Source organism: Neophocaena asiaeorientalis, unplaced genomic scaffold (assembly GCF_003031525.2).
Source record: "Neophocaena asiaeorientalis asiaeorientalis breed wild unplaced genomic scaffold, Neophocaena_asiaeorientalis_V1.1 scaffold67, whole genome shotgun sequence".
In the NCBI taxonomy this organism is placed as follows: domain Eukaryota; kingdom Metazoa; phylum Chordata; class Mammalia; order Artiodactyla; family Phocoenidae; genus Neophocaena; species Neophocaena asiaeorientalis.
In genome coordinates this window covers 8,824,411-8,842,390 of record NW_020173731.1, presented here as the reverse complement: position 1 = coordinate 8,842,390, position 17,980 = coordinate 8,824,411, and the positions used below count along the sequence as shown (strand labels likewise).

The following is a 17,980-nucleotide window of genomic DNA, read 5'->3' as shown; positions in this document are numbered from 1 at the left end:
GCCGAGAAGAGAAAAGCCCTCTTCGGTGCACCCTGTCTGAACTCCTGACTTACATAGTTTTGTGAGCATGTGGAAGTGGTTGTTTTATGCCTGTCAATTTTGAAGTGGTTTGTTACATAGCAATAAATAACCAGAATGTGTGCCGATAACTGACATACATATGGGCATTCAGAACTGGGGTCTGAGTGTCCACTGTTTGGAGAATGGCAGCCCCATCTACTGCAATGAGCTTAAGGCCTGCTTACTTACTTGGTGAGGCCAGACATGGAAAGCCCCAGGGATAGCCCCTTTCTGGCCCAGTGTCCACACATGCAGCCAGACAGGGGCCTGGAGGCTCGGGAGATGACCAGGCCTCAGGGTCCCCCTCCCTTCTCTCCACAGATGCCTGGAATACTGGCCTCCTGGGCCTCACACATGAGCCCAGGGCTGCCTTCGCCTGTATCAAGGGGACCAGGACTGTTTAGTCTGCTGGGCACATTCCTGGATTTTAAAAATAAATAGCAGATTATGAGCGACTTAGTCGGATGCTGTCATTAGGCCAGGCCAGAGGCTTCTGAGGTGTCCCTTGGGAGGGAGCAGCAGGAAAGTCAGGTTGGAGGTGTTTGCCTGAGACTCGGATCTCTGTCTCAGCCGTAATTTATAGTGGAGATGCTTCTAGCCCTCTCTGGGGTCTCAGAAGCTCTAATAATACTATGAATGACAATACGATAATGATAATAATCATTACCACTTATTGAAAGCACTGACTGTGTGTCAGACACAGTGCTAGGTAATTTACATATAGTCTCTCGATCCTCACAACAGTCACCATTATTAGGCCCACTATACAGATGAAGAAATCGAGGTGTAGAGAGGTGAAATAACATTCGCAAGGCCATATGCCTAATAAGCGGTGACAGATTGTGTGCAAGGCGGTCTGACTCCCATGCTCCCACTCTTAACCACTATGCTATCTTGCCTCTCCAGGCCTCGAAATAGACAGCAGCATCCCATGTCCTCAGCCACCCTAAACACACACACGCACACACCCATCACCAGCCTTTCTGCTGTTCCCAAGGCCCTTTCCAGCCTACATGGAGCCATTCTCCACTGTGACTCCCTTTTTCCATTTCACCCTTCGCTAGATCATTTTATGCCTCTATTCCCTCTGCTAATTCAAACTAATTAAAGTATAAAATAGAATAATTGCTTCCATCCCCATACATTTTTCCCATCTACCCTGAGTATAGAGTTAGATTCCCTTTCTGGGAGTGGCCAGGCTGACAAGTTGGGTGGAAACTGGGGCTATCAAGTTTCTTTTCATCTTGTGACTTGCTTTTTTACTTGGCTCGTCGCCTGATTCTCCCTGGTCCCACCGTCTGACTTCCATTAGACACTGAGGATATGGTAGCGACTTGAATTCCCTCCCATAACATCTGCCGGTCGATTCGCTGTTGAGGAAGCTGGGGTGGACTTTGTAGGGAAGAGTCAGGTGTCCTATCCGTGGAGCACCTGGGCAATTAGTAGAATCGGGGAATTGGTTCCCTAATGTTCCCCTGGGACTGGCCAGCATTGGGTCTATTAACAGTACATTAACATCGACTTGTTAGGCAGTGGCACTAACGACCCAACACTTCTTACTAGTCCTATTTCTTAATTACATTTAATTAACTGAGAGAGAGAGAGAGGGAGAGAGAGAGAGAGAGAGAGAGCACACATGAGCCCATACTGGATTGTTCTAGCTCTGTGGGGAGATGAAAACCTGTCTAGGCAGAACTGGAGGGCAGAGACTTGGTTCTACTCTCTTGTGGCATCAAGGATACAATAGGTGCAATGATTTGGGGGAGGGGGAGGGGAACAGGGAGACGAGCTGGGGACGTGGTGAAGGTAGGGGTGAGAGTAGGCTGCCCAGAGATTTACTGGAAAGTGAGGCGGTGGGAAACCCCGTTCCCACGGTGTCTTATAAGGTCTTAGGTCTTTTAGGGAACTCCAAATTGTTAAATGACTGCCTCAAAACAGGAATCTGCTTATCCACAGACGCCAGCGTTTCTACCCTCATTGCAGTGTTTACCCTTCGGGGAAGGAGTTCATATGGGCATGCAGGGACTCATAAAACTCGTTCAGAAAGTTCTTTTGGTCTAAACTCAAGGCTGTTTCCTGTGCTTTGGGGGTTGTCTTCTGGAGGCGGAGAAGAGTCCTGATCCCAAGACCTTAGACAAGTCTCTTTAAGGTCTGAAAGAGCCTCTAGAGAGTTCGATTTATTATCTCCATCCTTCAAGCTGAGGAAACTGAGTCCCTGCGAAGTTCAGGGTCTAGGTCAGCCAGCTGGTTAGAGGTAGGCCAGGACTAGAACATAGGCCTCCTGGCTCGGCCTGAGGCCTGCCGGGTGTGCCGCCACTTAGCTTCCTCCTAATCACCACCCACGGTCACCACCCTCCTGAGTAATGGGATCATAAAGGCTGAAAGCTGGGACAGGCCGTGAGGAATCTGAACGATGAGTATTCTCGGTGTGTGAGGTGGTGTGAAAGGAATTCCCCTCTTGCTGTCTCAGCCAAGCCTCACAGCGACCTTTGTAAGACATACTGAGGTGACGTGACTTGTCTAAGGCCACCCGGTTATAAAATGTTGAGAGCTTCAGACCTCAGTCAGAGCAAAAGCTGAACTAGAGTCCACGTCATTTGACTTCATTTCCATTGACTGTTCTCTTGCCACACATTCAACTGTTTCCTTTAAGAGGTCCGAGCTGTCTGTGAACACCCGGTGTACTCTTGGCCGCTTGGCCTCAGACAGATGGCCCTCCTGAGGTGTTCCTGGCCTTCAACCCTGGACCCAGCCCCTGGTGAAATCACCGGGCTACCTACTGCCCCATGGCCTGCGGCTCTCCAAGTGACAGGCCTCCGAGCTCCACCACCAGTACCCCCTCCGACTCTGCCCGCTGATCACGGCTCCACCTGGCATAGGGATCTCCCTTGACTAATATCTCACCTGATTCAAGATAGCCCCATGGCATTCAACCCAAATTCTTCCTATATCTGCTCAGCACGACTGGCTACTACTGAGCCCTTCTGTTTGGTGCCAACTGACAGGAACCAGGCAGCAGATGCAGAAGGTGAGACCAAAGGAGGGATTATTTAGAAATAAGCTAGGCTGACACTTGGTTTAGCCAGAGCTGATGCTCTCAGAGACGACATCAGATATGGTTTCAAGAGGTCATTGTATTCCCTGAAGGCCACTTATCAGCCTCCAGCCCTCCTCTTTGGCCACGTTTTGAATTCAATTTCAGAAATCATCTCATTTGACTAAAAGATATGCAGCCCAAATATGTGCCTTGGCATCTTCTCAGTTCCACTGAGGTCTCACCGGTCACCTCTATTTGCCGCCTCTGCTTTTCTACTTCATGGGGTTCAGAGAACCCAAGAAATAATTTTTATCCAGAGTTACCAGCCTGGTCCTCGGCCATACATAACGTCTTTTGAAAATATCATGTTAACGTAGGTCTATTTGATCCCAGTGACTATCCTTTAATGCACCGGTCTAGGGGGCTAGCTCTCCACCCACCCTTCTATCTGTAGATACTTCTGCAGAAGCATCTGGAATGGTGTTCATCAAATGTTAACATGGTGTTACATTTGGGGGTGTGGGTTTGGGAACTTGTTATTTCCTTTTCTGTATGTACTGCTTGAATTTGTATGGTGCCCACCTATCAGTTTTGTTTAAGAAATAACCTTTTGTCTTATAAACAAAGAAAAATAGGAAGGGAAGGCAGAGGATTTATAGCCTCCAATCTGATGATAAAGATTTCCTTGTTAGACTGTAAGCAACGTAAGGGTAGCGACCAAGTCCCATTCATTTTGATGTTTTTCCAGTACATTGTTCCCCATAAATACATGCCCAGTAATTTTTTTTTTTTTAGGGTTACAAGTTTGCATCTGGACTTGTTTACGCCTCAACCATGGGGGTTACAAGGAAGAAGGTAAAAAGACAGGTGGGTTTAAGAGGATCTGGATGTAATTTGCATACAATTAGCATATGGTTTGTGTCACCTCTTCTCAGGAACTAATTTTCAAGTTAAAGTTGCATCCCTGCTTCCCTTATGCCATCATGTGCCCATTCACCTCTTCCTTCCTCCACTCATCCCTTTTCCCCGATTCAGAATTCACACATACAAAAAGGGAGGAGGGAAAGAGAACTCTGGGCAGGGTGAACTTGATGACAGACACCTGGAATCTTTGCAGAGTATTTTGAGAATGACACCTGAGTGGGGAGGTACCCTGAGAAAGCTCACTGGTCCTCCAGCGCCACGTCCTTGTCTAGCCTCTAAGTCAGTGTCCCCAGCACCAAAACAGATTCACAGTCCTTCCCCTTTTTCTTTGGCCTTTATCTTACTTACCATGTTCAGGTCAATGTCAAGATCACCAGTCCTGCTGACTGTTGACCTGCTGACTGAATGAATGGAAGGTGCCAGCCTTTCCTAAGGTCTAAGCTTTGCTTCCTGCACCTCCACTGATTTGGGGGATCCCCTGTCCTTCTCTTGTCCTTCACCATGGCTCTCCTTGCATTTGCCTTCTCTCTGCTCTCACATATTCGGGTCAAATATAATCCAAAGGAATAACATTTCATCCAAGAGAGTGTGGAATCCACTCAGGTGTTACCCAGAAAAGGACAGAATTCTATTTCTCAGGCCTTCCCATCTCTGCAGAAAGAGCTGCAGCTTCCCAGAGCTGGCCAGCTTCTACCCTGCATCAGTCTAAGACTCAGCCCAAGATTTTTATCTCCTTCTGGGGACCTATCTTGGGTCCATCTCTCCCAGCCTGGAGGCCTGGATTATTTACACCTCTTTGGCTCCCTTGAGCAGCAGACTGTCGGCTCGGGAGCAGTAAATCTACCTCCTAATCACACCAAGCTGCTTCATGCAGTCTGGCCCGTTCTTGTGGGGCTGTTCATCACATGCTGAGACAGGGTCTGCGGCCTAAAGAGAGGCTCCAGGAAGTGGCTGGCCCCAACTGCTTCTTCTCTCTGACTCCCTGCAAAAGCTTCCTAGGACCCCTGAGCAGCAGGCCCAGGGGTCTCTCTTGTTTGATGGAATAGCTTCTGAACAAAGGTCACTGGTTATCTGCTCCTCCTGGGCTCTGGAAAGGAGGGATGTGTGTCAGCACTTACTTGTCTCTCAGACATAATGTATAGGTAGCGCTGATCAATGGAGAAGGCCATGTCCCGGAGGATGGGGCTCCCATCTTTGAGCACGGAGACCATCTCGTATTGGACCCCACCATGGGGGGGACCATCGGCTCGAATCTGCAAAAGAAAAAAGGGCATCTGTACTCAGTGGTCCCCTGTGGGTTTACCTGCAGGTAGTTTATAGAAGATAATCCCAACATCCTGCCCCCCAAGCGCTACCCTGAAGCAGGTTAGGTTACAGGGAAGACAGAGGTGCTTCTTAATTCCAACAGCCCAACTTCCACCAAGAGGAATCCTTTTCCAAGCAGTCTGAGTGTGCTGGTCTGGGACTTCTGATGGTGAGTTTGTGTGCACGTATATATTTTTAGGTGTGATCTGAATGTCCCTATACGGTTATTCTTGTGTGTGTGTACATATATTTATAGCACTGCATGATGAGGGTGTGTGGAAGTGTGCACTTATTTGTGTTTGGGGTAGGAGAATCAACACCTGCACCGAGTGTTTTTGCCTCGGGCAAGTAAGAGAGGATGGTGGGACCAGCATACAAACCATCAGACAGCTGGTCATCAAGAGATTCAAGATTTTAGGATCTCAGAAAGGTCTTTCTGACCCCAAATATATCCCCTGAATGTGTGCAAATCCACCAGGAGATTTTGGTGAGCCGGGAATCCCTGAGAACAAAAATCTGAGAATCAGCCTCGGAGCCCGTCCCAGGATAAGAAGTCAGAAAGGACTTGGAGGTCATTTAGTCTGGTGCCTCTCAGCCCTGGATATACATTAGAATGATCTGGGGAGTTTAAAAAAATATATGGCTGGATCCATTCATCAGAACCTCTGTGCTTGGGGCCCTGGCATCTTCGTTGGGTTTCAAAGCTTCCCAGGTGAATCTAGTGAGTGGCCAGGGTCTAAAAGCACTGATTGTAGCCCAGTGGTTTTCAAACCAGCATGCCCTGAGAACCACCTGGAGGGATTGGGAAAATGCACCCCTGGGCCCACACCAGGGTTTCTGATTCAGTGGGAATGAGGCCTGAGAATTTTCATTTCTAACAAATTCCCAGCTGATGTAGATGTTGCTAGTCTGGGGGTTTGAGAAGTGTTCCTCTAGTCTAAGCTCTACACAGAATTTGGAAATTCAGCGGAGAGAGGTCCCTAAGGACAAAATGCTGATGGCAGGGAGTCCATAATTTGAATGTGCTCTCACCACTAGGTTTCCTGTTCCCAACACAGCAGCTGACTCTTGACCAATACTGCCAACCCTGGCTTGTTTCTTTGTCCTCCGTCCAACTAAACCCCCTCTAGCTCAAGCTCACTTTCCCCATGAAGCCCTGCCCAGTCTCTCCACCACACTAATTGCTCCTCACCCTGATGGCTTTTTATCCACCAGACATTTTGTCCTGGGATTATAATCAATTGACTTGTTCACCGTATACGCACTAGCTAACGTGTATTGACTACCTACTTAAATTGTTCTCTAATTGTCTCGCATGTGCGTAAGTCTGCCAACATTTTGAAGGCGGGAAGGCTTTCTATTTCTCTGAGGACGAGCCTCTGAGGACTAGAATGGAGCTGGGAACACAGCTGGTGATGGATAAAAGGGAATGCTTGAGAAATGCTTGTTGAAAGGACATGAACTATGAACCAACTGATAAAGTATCGTGGACTCTTTAGTGCTAAATCAAAGTGAGGTCAAAAGACAATTTTCTGTGGACAATTTTAAGCTGAAGTCTTTCCCTCCTATTCCCTTTGATTTCTCTCTTGGACTTCTAACCATCTTCTTCCCTCTGCCCATTTCTCCCACCCCACCGAGAGCTCCTGAGAGCAAGGACCATGACTTATTCATTGCAAGGGCTAAGCTTGGTGCCTGACGCCACAATAAACACGCAAGGATGGATGAATGGATACATGTTCAGTTTTTATTGGCTGAGTAGAGAGGATCAAGAGCATTATTTCTTGCAGAGTTGGGAGGGTAGGACCAATGCTTCTATTCAATTTTTTCTACCCTCCTGAGAATCTGTGTACTTGAGGGGCCTGAGCCAGGGTGTGATCTGTGCCCAGAGTTGGGCTGGATTGGAGTGAGTGAGAAGCAGACCACAAGCCCATTGTGGGATGGGGCACAGTGGTTCTGGAGTTCCTAGTGGCAGAAATAGCACTTTCCTGCCTGAGGCCCTGGGCCTAGACCCCAGGAGTGGGAACAATGGAGCAGGGCTAAGAGTCAGAGGTACCAGGTTCTCCTTGTCTGCTTTGATGGGTGACTTGGAGAGCTCTGGGCTTAAAGATGAGGAGGTGACCTCAGTGGAACCGAAGAAACTCTGCCCTCAGCCATTCCTACCCCAGTAACTCCCCACTGTGGGTTGGACTGTCCTTCTCTCCTAAGCTCCTCTTTCAACCTTTTTTCTGCCTTTTTAGTGGCTTCCTGCTGTTCTAAGCGGTTGCCTTGGCAACTGTCACTAAAGCACCTCCTTCCAGGGGAGGGGTCAGGGGGTCATTTAATTCATTCTCATAGGGCAGAGGAAGACTCTGGGGTCAGGAATGATGGTGTGGAGCTGAGGCTACTGCCTTCCACCCTGGAGCAAATCTCATGATGGATTCAAGCAGAGGGAAGAAGAAGGGTCTCAGTCTGGGAAAATGCCCCACAATTAAAGTAGTTCCCCTTAACCTTCAGAGCAGCATTCTCTCTCAGATGGACAAATCCGAAATTTCCATGAGATCCTTCTAGAAATATAGTAGCTTTTAATCACAAAAGTTCTCGGGCTATTGCAGGAGGTAGGGGGAGATGTGATAGTCATGATTTCTTGTTGGCTTAACCTCAATATTCCCTCTCCATAAAATGGGAGAGTTCAAGCATTGCTTTGTCCTCCAAATGGGAAATGTCCCAGTGCTTCTCACCACCCTTCGTGTGACAGCTGCTCCTCTCCAGGGATGTTTCAGTCTCCTCCGGGCACTGGCTCAGCCCCAGGAACTGAGGAACCATCCTCCCACGCCAGGGCCAGCCCAGGATCTCCCCACCTGGGGAGGCCGGTTAACCCTCTGCCAGGTGAAGCAGCCTCGTCCCCAAGAGCCTGGGCACACAAAGTCAGAAGGAGGAAAGCCATGTCTGGCCCTTTGTGGTCCCCAGGACTAGATGGTACCCATGGCAAGGTTGGAGCTGAATTGAACCAAAGATGATTTATCATCACATACTCTGCTGCATCACAGTTAGGACTAATCCCAGCCATTAACTTTTTTCTGAATAAGAGACCTAAACAGTTTTTTTTTTTTTTCTGTCTACAATCCCAATCTTTCAATAAAGCAGTTGAAGCCAGAATCAAACCTATATAACTCTCAGACACCAGAGCTGAAACCAAACCAGAACAGAAAATGTTCTTGGTACTGAACCTGAACTAAGCTATCCTATTTCATTCAGTCTAAATCCCTGGAATGAAGAGCGGTATTGCCTAAGAAGTCTGTGCACCCCTACTTACTCCCTCATCCCATGCTATCTGCCTTGAGCTGGTGCAGCTCTCCAAGATACCAACAGGAGGACAGAGAAGATGGAGAAGGGGGCCAGGAGGCTGGGGGTCAAAGGGAATGAGGTGGTGGCAGGGCTGGCAGGCAGAAGCCAGGGGAGGCCAACTGGACGGCAGAGGTCTTTCCCTTCCCTAATTCCCTTTGTTCCCTCCAGGCAATACACCAAAGTGGGACTCAGGGTTCCTGGGTTTCTGCTCTGACTGTGTTCTTGTCTGGGCTTGATTTCTGCCTAATGGTACACTTTTACGTCAGCTACCTCATCTCCCCAAGGCTCAGTTTTCCTCTCTGAATAACACGAAGGAGCAATCTTCTCAGGCTCTATCACAGGAGAATCACAGACTTATGAAGACTGCCAGAGCTGTAGGGCTTTGGAGCCCATCTCATCCACGTGCTTCCATTCATGGACATAGCTAGTCAGGGGTGGACCTGGGGCTCCCACCAGCTCCAGCCAGTGTGGTCCAGAGGAAAGCACATGGCTGATGAAAAGAACACCCTGTGACTGAGGAGGGACAAAGGTGGGCCCTACTGTAATTCAAGCACACGAGTCCCCATCTTTCTCTGTCTCGGATGAGAAGTTTTGAGGTTCAATGCTGTCCTCCATCCTTGCCAGACACAGGGTGGTGGTGGAGACTGTGACAGAGTCCCAAACAAAATTGGGATTTTAAAATGCAACACAGGGCTTCCCTGGTGGTGCAGTGGTTGAGAGTCCGCCTGCCAATGCATGGGACACGGGTTCGTGCCCCGGTCCAGGAAGGTCCCACATGCTGTGGAGCGGCTGGGCCAGTGAGCCATGGCTGCTGAGCCTGTGCTCCGCAACGGGAGAGTCCACAACAGTGAGAGGCCCGCGTACTGCAAAAAAAAACAAAAAAAAACCAAAGAAAAACTGCAGCAGATTGAGTCTATTCTGTGATATCCTACAAAGTGAGTTCTCTTCAGCTTCTGAGCTTGTGTCTCCAGGGCCAGGTTTCAATGACCACAAGGACAACAGTACACTGAAATAGGCCATGAATCTAATCCAAGAGAAGGGCACTATCAGACCAAGTTGCACAGGCCCCAGCCAGGCATCCAACCAGGCAGAGGAGGAGCATGGAGAAGGGTCAGAGGAGGGAGGTGATTGACACAGGGGAAAGCCAGTCACTTCAACCCGTCTTTCTACTTGGGCTCCTCCTCTCCTGGGAGGGCTTGACCTCAGCAGACATGCAGAGCTAGTGGTATCAATTTGCTTGGACAAAGCTCAGAAGGTGGGATAAGAAGGGCAGTGTGCTGCAATGGAGGGTGACAGTCTCTACAAAGATAAGCAAAAGACAAAATGTGCCTAAACCATCGTACAAGGAGATTTAGGCTAGCTCTAGTAAGAATTCCTGTCTTGAGGAGCCCTGACTACGGAGTGGGTGACCACAGAAGACTGTATCTTCTTTCTCAGGAGAGTTCTGAACATGGGATGACTTCTTTGTTTTTTTTTTTTGTGCGGTACACAGGCCTCTCACTGCCGTGGCATCTCCCATTGCGGAGCACAGGCTCCAGACGCGCAGGCTCAGCGGCCATGGCTCACGGGCCCAGCCGCTCCGCGGCACGTGGGATCCTCCTGGCCCGGGGCACGAACCCACGTCCCCTGCATCGGCAGGCAGACTCTCAACCACTGTGCCGCCAGGGAAGCCCCGGGATGACTTCTTTTGCTTCATGGTTAAATGTGGCCCTGCCTGAAGGTAGTGAGGATGATCCTGGTGGATTTTCAAAGGGCCCTGTTGGCCCAAAGAATTTAATAGCTACCACTTCTATTGCTTTTACCATGTGCTGGGTGCTGTTGAAAGTACTTAACAAAAATGAACTCATTTAACCTGTACAAGAACCCATGAGGTAAACATTGTTATTATTCCCATTGTACAGATGGGAAATTGGAGGCATGGAGAGTTATGTGACTTTCCCAAGATCACACAGCTAAAGGGTGGCAGTATTGGGTTTCCCACATAAAGCCTGATTCTCAGCCACTCTGTGACTCTCCTAAGAGATAATAATGTGTGAACACAGCCGTTCACTGCAGCCGAGAACAGAGCAGATGGGGCAGATGAGAGTCCAAATCCTCTCTTTAGCTGCTCTTCCTCTTTCAGACCCCAAAGAAAGAGGAAGTGGCCAAAGTGGGACAAACACCTACTTCCTAGAGGCAACAATAAACTCAGAGCCTAATTTGGGGGGACCCGCTGGGAGGTTAAAAGGCAGTTTATCAGGGCTGTCTCTGGGGCAGGAGGATGTGAGGTGAAAACCAGGGGAGATTTACTGTCTGGTCCTCCTGGTGGGAGGGGCCTCTTTGAAATGAGAATGAAATAGTAATCCTATTAGTAGTAGCTTTCCTTTAAATCACAGCTAGGTCTGTACAGAAATTAATGACAGCCTCTTTATTTGACTATCCAATTTAAATCAGCATATCCAATTAACTAGCTTATCTGCAGGCCCCTCCAAACTCTTCTTCTTATGCATCAATTTCTTCCCTAGTTCGTCCTAAATTATGGAGCTTTTACTTGGGATTTGACACTCTAACATCACTTTATTATTTAGTAGTAGCAGTAGGAGTATCTTTTTTTTGCAAGAGCTGCTGAAGTGCAATAGAGTTGGGAATCTTCTTGGGCCTCTCAGTAGGAAATACATTGGTTTGAGAGACATCACCACACAGAGGGAGGCACTGGCTTGCATCCGCAGGGCTGGGATCTAATCCCAGCTTTCTCAATAATCGGCTATGTGACTTCAGACAAGTCACTTCACTTGTTTGTGTGATAGTTTCTGTGGCTGCAAATTTCGGTACTGTCGGATATTCATTCAGGACATGCCTCCCGTCAGCCAGGCCTGTGCTAAGAGCCGGGGACACTTCGAGAGAGGATCCCCTTAGGAAGCCCCAGGAATGGGGAAGCAGACAATCCAATCAGTCGTCACATACACCTGGGCCACCCCGTGTGAGAGGAGGTTTGCATGGGGATCCCAGGGAGGCCGGCATGGGGATCCCAGGGAGGCCGGCATGGAGGGCAGGGCAGCACCTCACCTGGACCGAGGGGAGGGCTTCCTGGAGGAGGTGATACCTAAACTGAAAAGTAGGAGGGGAAGGAAATGTGAGTTTTTTGGAAACCTTAGAGTGTGATATAAATATAAAAGTGTTATTGTTATGTCCAAGCCCAGATTTCTTGGAAACTTGGTTTGTCAGACCTGAGTATTTGGAGAGGATGAGGTTTTTGACATGTAGTCATTGAGGGCTCAACAACAATTTCAGCAGGTCTCGTCACCGTGTGTCCTAAAATTCCCTTTGGAGGAGGCCTTTATTATTTGATTTTATCTCTGGCTTCAGGATTCTGGGCTTATGAGTGTTTGTGTGTGTGTGTGTGTGTGTGTGCGCGCGCGCGTGTGTGTATGTGTATATGTATGTGTGTGTGTGTATACTTTGAGACCTTTAAAGAGAGGAAAGGTGAAGAAGGCCTGGTGCTGCTCAGGCTGAACTTGGGAATGAGTTAACGAGCAAGTGTGTCTGCAGCTGTGCATTGAGTGGCGAGGGCAAGGATTCATGCTGAAGTTTATTTTTGTAGAGTTTCATGACCCGAATTGTTTATAGATTGAAGTCTTTGGTAAAGTCAGTCTCTGAGATTCTTCCTCCCTCTATCCTGCACACACTACACGTGCATGCATACATAGATACACACACACACACACACACACACACACACATACACACACACACACAGAAGCAGCCAGCAGTGACTTCCAGGGTGCCTCTGGCTCATGTCCCCTCTCAGCCCCCAAGATGTGCAAACATTAACTATCCATGCAGAGTCACAGTCCAGTGGGCCGAAGCTCCCTGGAGGACAGCTGGGAGCCTGCCCCTAAATGCGTGGATGATTGGAGAGGAACACAGGAGCCTGGAAAACTTGGCCTGTGGGTTGCACGGAGCCAGGAGAGATGAGGAAGAGGGGGGAAGCCAAGGACCCCTCCTGTCCGCGAGAAGGAAGGAGGTCACCAAGGTGTGCTAAACTTTGAGAATTCTGGCTGCCCACACCTTTGTGTACATGCGCACGCACATCCTCCCACACACGTGCAGATGATTCCAGCACTGGTCCCCAGTGAGCTGTCGGCCAATCACAGGGGCTTTGACACTGGAGATTGACATTTCCATGTACAACTATTTCTATTTCTGTGCATGTCAGGAATCTGCCCTAGATATTAAGCTGGGGGTGGGTGAGCTAGCAGAGGGGGTGCACGGGGCTAGAGGCTCCTGGAGTTTAGAAGCCCAGCCCATGGTGGGCTTTCTCCTGGAAGGGAGGGAGGAGGTCCCTAGAGGAACCACCTGTCTCTGGACTTCTGCACCTTGGGACAGTCTAAGAATTCTGGCTTATGAGGACCGGGGATGTGGTGGATATTTATTGAGCGTGTACTCTGAGCAAGGTTTGGGGGTTAGCTCGGGGAGGTTGGCTGCAGTGGAATTCCCTTCTAAGTCATGGCTTCTTTGCTTCTCATCAGCCAGGGGTAGACGACCAAGCAATCACCATCCAGCGGCCCACAGAACCGCGAGGAACAGCCTCTCCTCACACCTTCCTGGGGTGAAGGACAAACTGCACTTTACAAGGGCACCAGCTGCTGTCCCAGGGGCCTCTCCCTTTACGACTCAAGGGAGAGTGACATCAAGTCCCAGAAGCACCAGAATCCAATCTCTTGGTTCTCGCTCTGTCAGGCAGGGCTTGGAGCTCCAAGGCCCAGGACAAGGGAGTAGAGCTTATAGAGCTGAATGACATGGGGCAGCTCTGGAGCACAGGGCTCTGACCCTAGATCAGCCCCACCTTTCAAGGCTGCTTGGGCAGGTCAGGAGGCTCTGGGAACAAGCTGAAGCTGCCAGGGGCAGAGGAAACACTTGATTGTTCTGGGAAACAATAAGATAAACACGGCGAGGGATGGAAGAAGCATTAAGCAGCCTCAGATGAAATCAAATCACGCAGCAGCAAAGCAATAATCCACCGGGAGTGCACAGAGTTGGGGGAAGCACAGAGGGGTAGCAGGAGGAATTCATAAAGAATAATGAGCATCTCCTGCTAAATCGGAACCTCTGTTTACCCAAAAGTCTAGCAATGTTGGACTCGCGGAATCTCCATTCAAGGTATCACACCCAGGTTACCAGCCTGGGGATGCCCTGGCTGTATCGGGATAGAATCTAACCTCTTAGGCTTTTTGAACTGGGAATGATTTAGAAGCAACCTTTAGGGTCCATGTGGAGGCAATGCAGCCTTCACCGAGCTCTGGAATAGGATGCAGTGAAGACGAGGCATATTGACATATGCCCAAGGTTAACTACTACCTTGGAAAATTTCCAGGGGGAGCTGCGGGTGGGGGGAAGGAAACTAGCACTTCCTAGAACTGGACATATAGAGGGCTTTGAATCGCTTATCTCCCTTTATCAATTAGTTCAACGTATTCATGGAAAATCTATTGAGCATGACAACCAGTGTGCAAAGAGTTGGAGATACAAACGTGGCTAATCTTGAAAACTCTGTGCAGTAGGCCTTCCCGTCAAACGTAAACTATCTAGAGCAGGGTGACACAGGAAGGAGCCCAGCAGAGCTCCAAGCTGCAGCTGCCTGACTGCAAAGCCTGTACTCATCTCTTTCACTCTGCCTCCCTCTGGGGCCTCGGTTTTCCCTAAGTCAAACAAGAGGACAATGCCTGCACTGGGACTAAAAATTACATCTAAAAAGTGCTGGGTGTCCCTGGAGATAACTCGTGGGGAACAAAATAGATCATATAGCTGTCTCCTCCAGTGTGACAGAGAAGGCCACCTGCAGCTGGAAAAGGAGCAAAGGGCGGGGCGCCCGAGAGGGTTATTACCCTCTTTAATTAACTTATTCTTTTCAATGGCCTAAAATTGCGCTGCACTTTATAATCTGCAACAGTAATCTCGTGCTTTCATTAACGCTGAGGATGGCATTTCGGGCTGGAAGGATGCGAAGGGAGGTCTAGGTTTGTGAGCGCGGCTATCTGACACTGGGCTTGTGCCTGAATGCAGGAGACTCCCTGAGATTTTAAAAGGAAAAGTCATTTTAAAAAAACGCATGTGGCATGTGTCTACCATGGTGCAGAAAATGCGTGGTAACAGAGAAGCACATCCATGTCACTGTATTTCTCTTCCCATTGCTAACGGGCTAGGTCTGAGTCTTTATTGCCTCTTATCTGTGTTACTGCGATAACCTGAGAAATTTCCTTGCTTCCAGCATATTCCTGCTCTAATCTCTTCTACCAAACACTGCCAGATTAATCTTCTTAAAACACTTATTTGATCCTGCCTTTTCTGTATGCAAAATCCTTAAATTTCAGGTGCTTGTAATTTTCTCTCTCGCTTATCTCGGTCTATTTTTTTTTTATGATGAACATACACTACTTTTGGAAGACGGAAAAAAAAGGAAATCATCGTATGAATCCATGCACACACACAAAATACCTTTAATTGTCCCTATTGATAATTTAGAAAAGTTCACATGCCTCAATTTGTCACTCAGGGGTCTAGCTAACACGGCCTTCTGACCATTTTCCAATTATGTCCCCAGGTTCTTGATCTTTACGCCTCTGCTTAAGAATTTATTTTACTTCCTAGATCCTAATCATCCTTCAAAACCCAACCCAAATGCCACCTCCTCCATGAAGCCTGTATTGATCCCTCCTTTGAACTCCGACAGTATCTAGTGTGACTCTTGGCACAGTTACTTGTGAACACGTGCAGTTATCTTTCCTAAGATTGTAAGTCCCTAGAAAACAGACACAGTGTTTTGTGCAGCTCCATATGCCTCACTGTACTGGGTACTACTGTGTACAGAGCAGGACCTCAATAACACAGGCTGATGGAATGGGTGGATTCTTGTTGCTGAAACCAGGCAGGAGCGGAACAGAAGTCAGAGCCCACATTTATTTAACCCCTATTATTGTTAGATACCATGCCGAGGGCTTTATACACTTCTTCTCATTTAATTCTCACAAGAACCCTGTTATCGCATGTTATAGATGAGAAACTGAGGCACAGAGGGGTGAGGAAACTTCCTCAAGGTCACAGAGCTGGTAGGCAGAGAGTCAGAACTCAACTCTCTAGAAAAGACTGGGGAGAGGAGGGAAACTTGTTCCGTGCATCCCCCTGCAACCGAATCTTCTGGAACCTGGAGCACAAACACACTGTATGCATTAGTGTCTCTTGGAATGATCTTTTTGGCTCTCGTTGGACTGCTAAGAGCTCTTAGGAGGAAAGTACTATAAACACTCAAGGTGCTGCTCTGAAAAGAACTGCAGGGCCACTAAGCTGGAGCTCTGCTGGCTCAAAGGCAGACGGAGAGCAAGAGTTAAGGTCATGAAGATGGGGTCAGAGTTGGGGTCTGAGAAACAGGGTCAGAGAAGGGAAGGGAAGTGAGGCCAGAAAGCCTCCACCCCCTGAAATCTGGGGCGGCCAGTGCAGTGCAGGGCAGCCCTGTAGGCTTCGGTGTGTCTGACTTCCTGGCAGAGCCCAAGGGCAGAACAGACAGCTGAGGGAGGGTCGAGCTCTTTAAAAGATTCTGTTTGAATAGCTGTCATCTTCACACCTTTCCCCATCTCCCCTCCCAGGAGAGGGACTCTAATAATGAGCTGCTTCATGACAACAGACCCCTAATTAATTCATTGCTATTCTTCTGGGGCCAGATCATTCTAATCAAGGTGGGATGGGGTGGGGCTGGTGAGCAAGGATTGTCTCATCTGCTCGATCTGCCATGGACTCTAGCTGCACGCCCTGGCATTGCTGCTCAGAGACCCTTCCCCGTCACCAACTTCTCTTTGGCCGGACCCCTGCTTCTCCTCGATGCCCGCCCCCTCCTGTGCTGACGCCCCACAGCTGCTGGGCACAGTGCCAGCACGGAGCCCCTGCTGGTGCCCGGGTACAACAGTGAAGCAGGTGCCAGGAGCTCAGTGGGGGCGGGTAGTGAAGGAAGGAAGCCTTGTACGGAGCAAACCTTGTACCGTCTTTTCTGTGAGCATTAGCAGAACATCCAGTGGGTCAGCAAAGTGAAGCCCCTGCCCATCCTCCCGACCCCTGAGAGGATCCCACTACCACGATGCTATGAACTCTTGGGCTCTGGGCAGCCACACACCATGGCACCCAAGGTGCGGCTGCATTTTCGCAGCTGATAGAATTTTTGTATGAGGATGTGAACAGATGAGAGGTATCAGGATGGCAGGGAACTGCTCTAGGGACAATATGAATCAAAATAACTTAAAAAATACCCCCTGCCCCGCCCAAAGGCAGATCACACTTGCAGGTGACGGAAATTAAAGGGCACGCAGGTCTCGTCTCTATGAAGAGGGCAGCCTCTACAGAGGTTTTTCAGTTTCCTTTCTAGATCTTTCAAGCCCCACACTTCAATCTTCCCTTCTGAGAGGTGTTGACTGTCCAGTCAGGGCTGATGTCTTAACTCGCTGGGGGCGGAGGCCACACAAGGGCATTCAGCCAAGGGAGTTAATTCTCACTTTCTTCATCTGCAAAACTGGTAAAAAACAGCACAGCCTACATGACAAGGCTGTGGTGAGAACAGATTAGATAAGGAATGTGAAAGCATTTGGAATGCTGGGAAGGGCTGCACGGAGATGAAGAATTTTGGGCTGGTTTGCTCTTAATCCATAGACTTGGGTGGGACCAGACTGAGGAGGAAAACTGGGCAGGGAGGGAATTCTTCAGGGGTCCACTGGGGCCATCGGTCACACCCTACTCTCAGTCCTTTCCAAGGGAGCAGCTGGGGAAGGAGGAGGGGTTGTGGAGGGAGCGGAGGAACGCAGGAACCTTTGCACTGTGGGAGCTTGCAGGCTTCTTTTGCAGGCAGCCTCCCTGAGTGCGAAGGGATGGTTTTGCTGGGGTCTCCTACGCTGGGGACACAGAGGGTGGAGGCCCCTGGGCCTGAAAGGATGGCAGCGTTCTGATTCAGACCCTTTCTACTCTGTGAAAAAGAGAAAAGTGAGGGGGAGGCTCCAGGCCTTTCCCCACAGAGAGAAGGCCGCTCAGGGCAAACCTCCCCACTTCTAATCTGTTCCTGAAAAAGAGCTAGAAGGAGCTGCAGCTTAGCTTTTGTTTAAAGTACTGAAGCATCCCCCTGTCTGCCCCTCGCACACCCCCAACTCCTCTCTATTTTTTTCTCTTAAAAGAGCGTTCCACCTCTCCAGGGACTGGAATCATTAACTGAACAGCACTTTGCCTCTCATAGCTTTTGACAATTTGGCAGTGAGCTGGAAAGTACCAGAGAAACTGCAAAAAAAAAAAAAAAAAAAAAAAAAAAGGGGGGGGAGGGGG

At 49.0% G+C, this 17,980-nt stretch overlaps 1 protein-coding gene across 1 annotated transcript in view; it reads right to left on the bottom strand.

The window, feature by feature from the left end:
* PLXNA2 (plexin A2) overlaps positions 1 to 17,980 on the bottom strand; it is a 209,143-nt gene that overhangs the window by 107,774 nt on the left and 83,389 nt on the right. Inside the window, exon 4 of the mRNA XM_024751074.1 lies at positions 5,140 to 5,274. Within this exon, the coding sequence (XP_024606842.1) occupies positions 5,140 to 5,274 (135 nt within the window). The remainder of the gene's footprint in view (positions 1 to 5,139; positions 5,275 to 17,980) is intronic.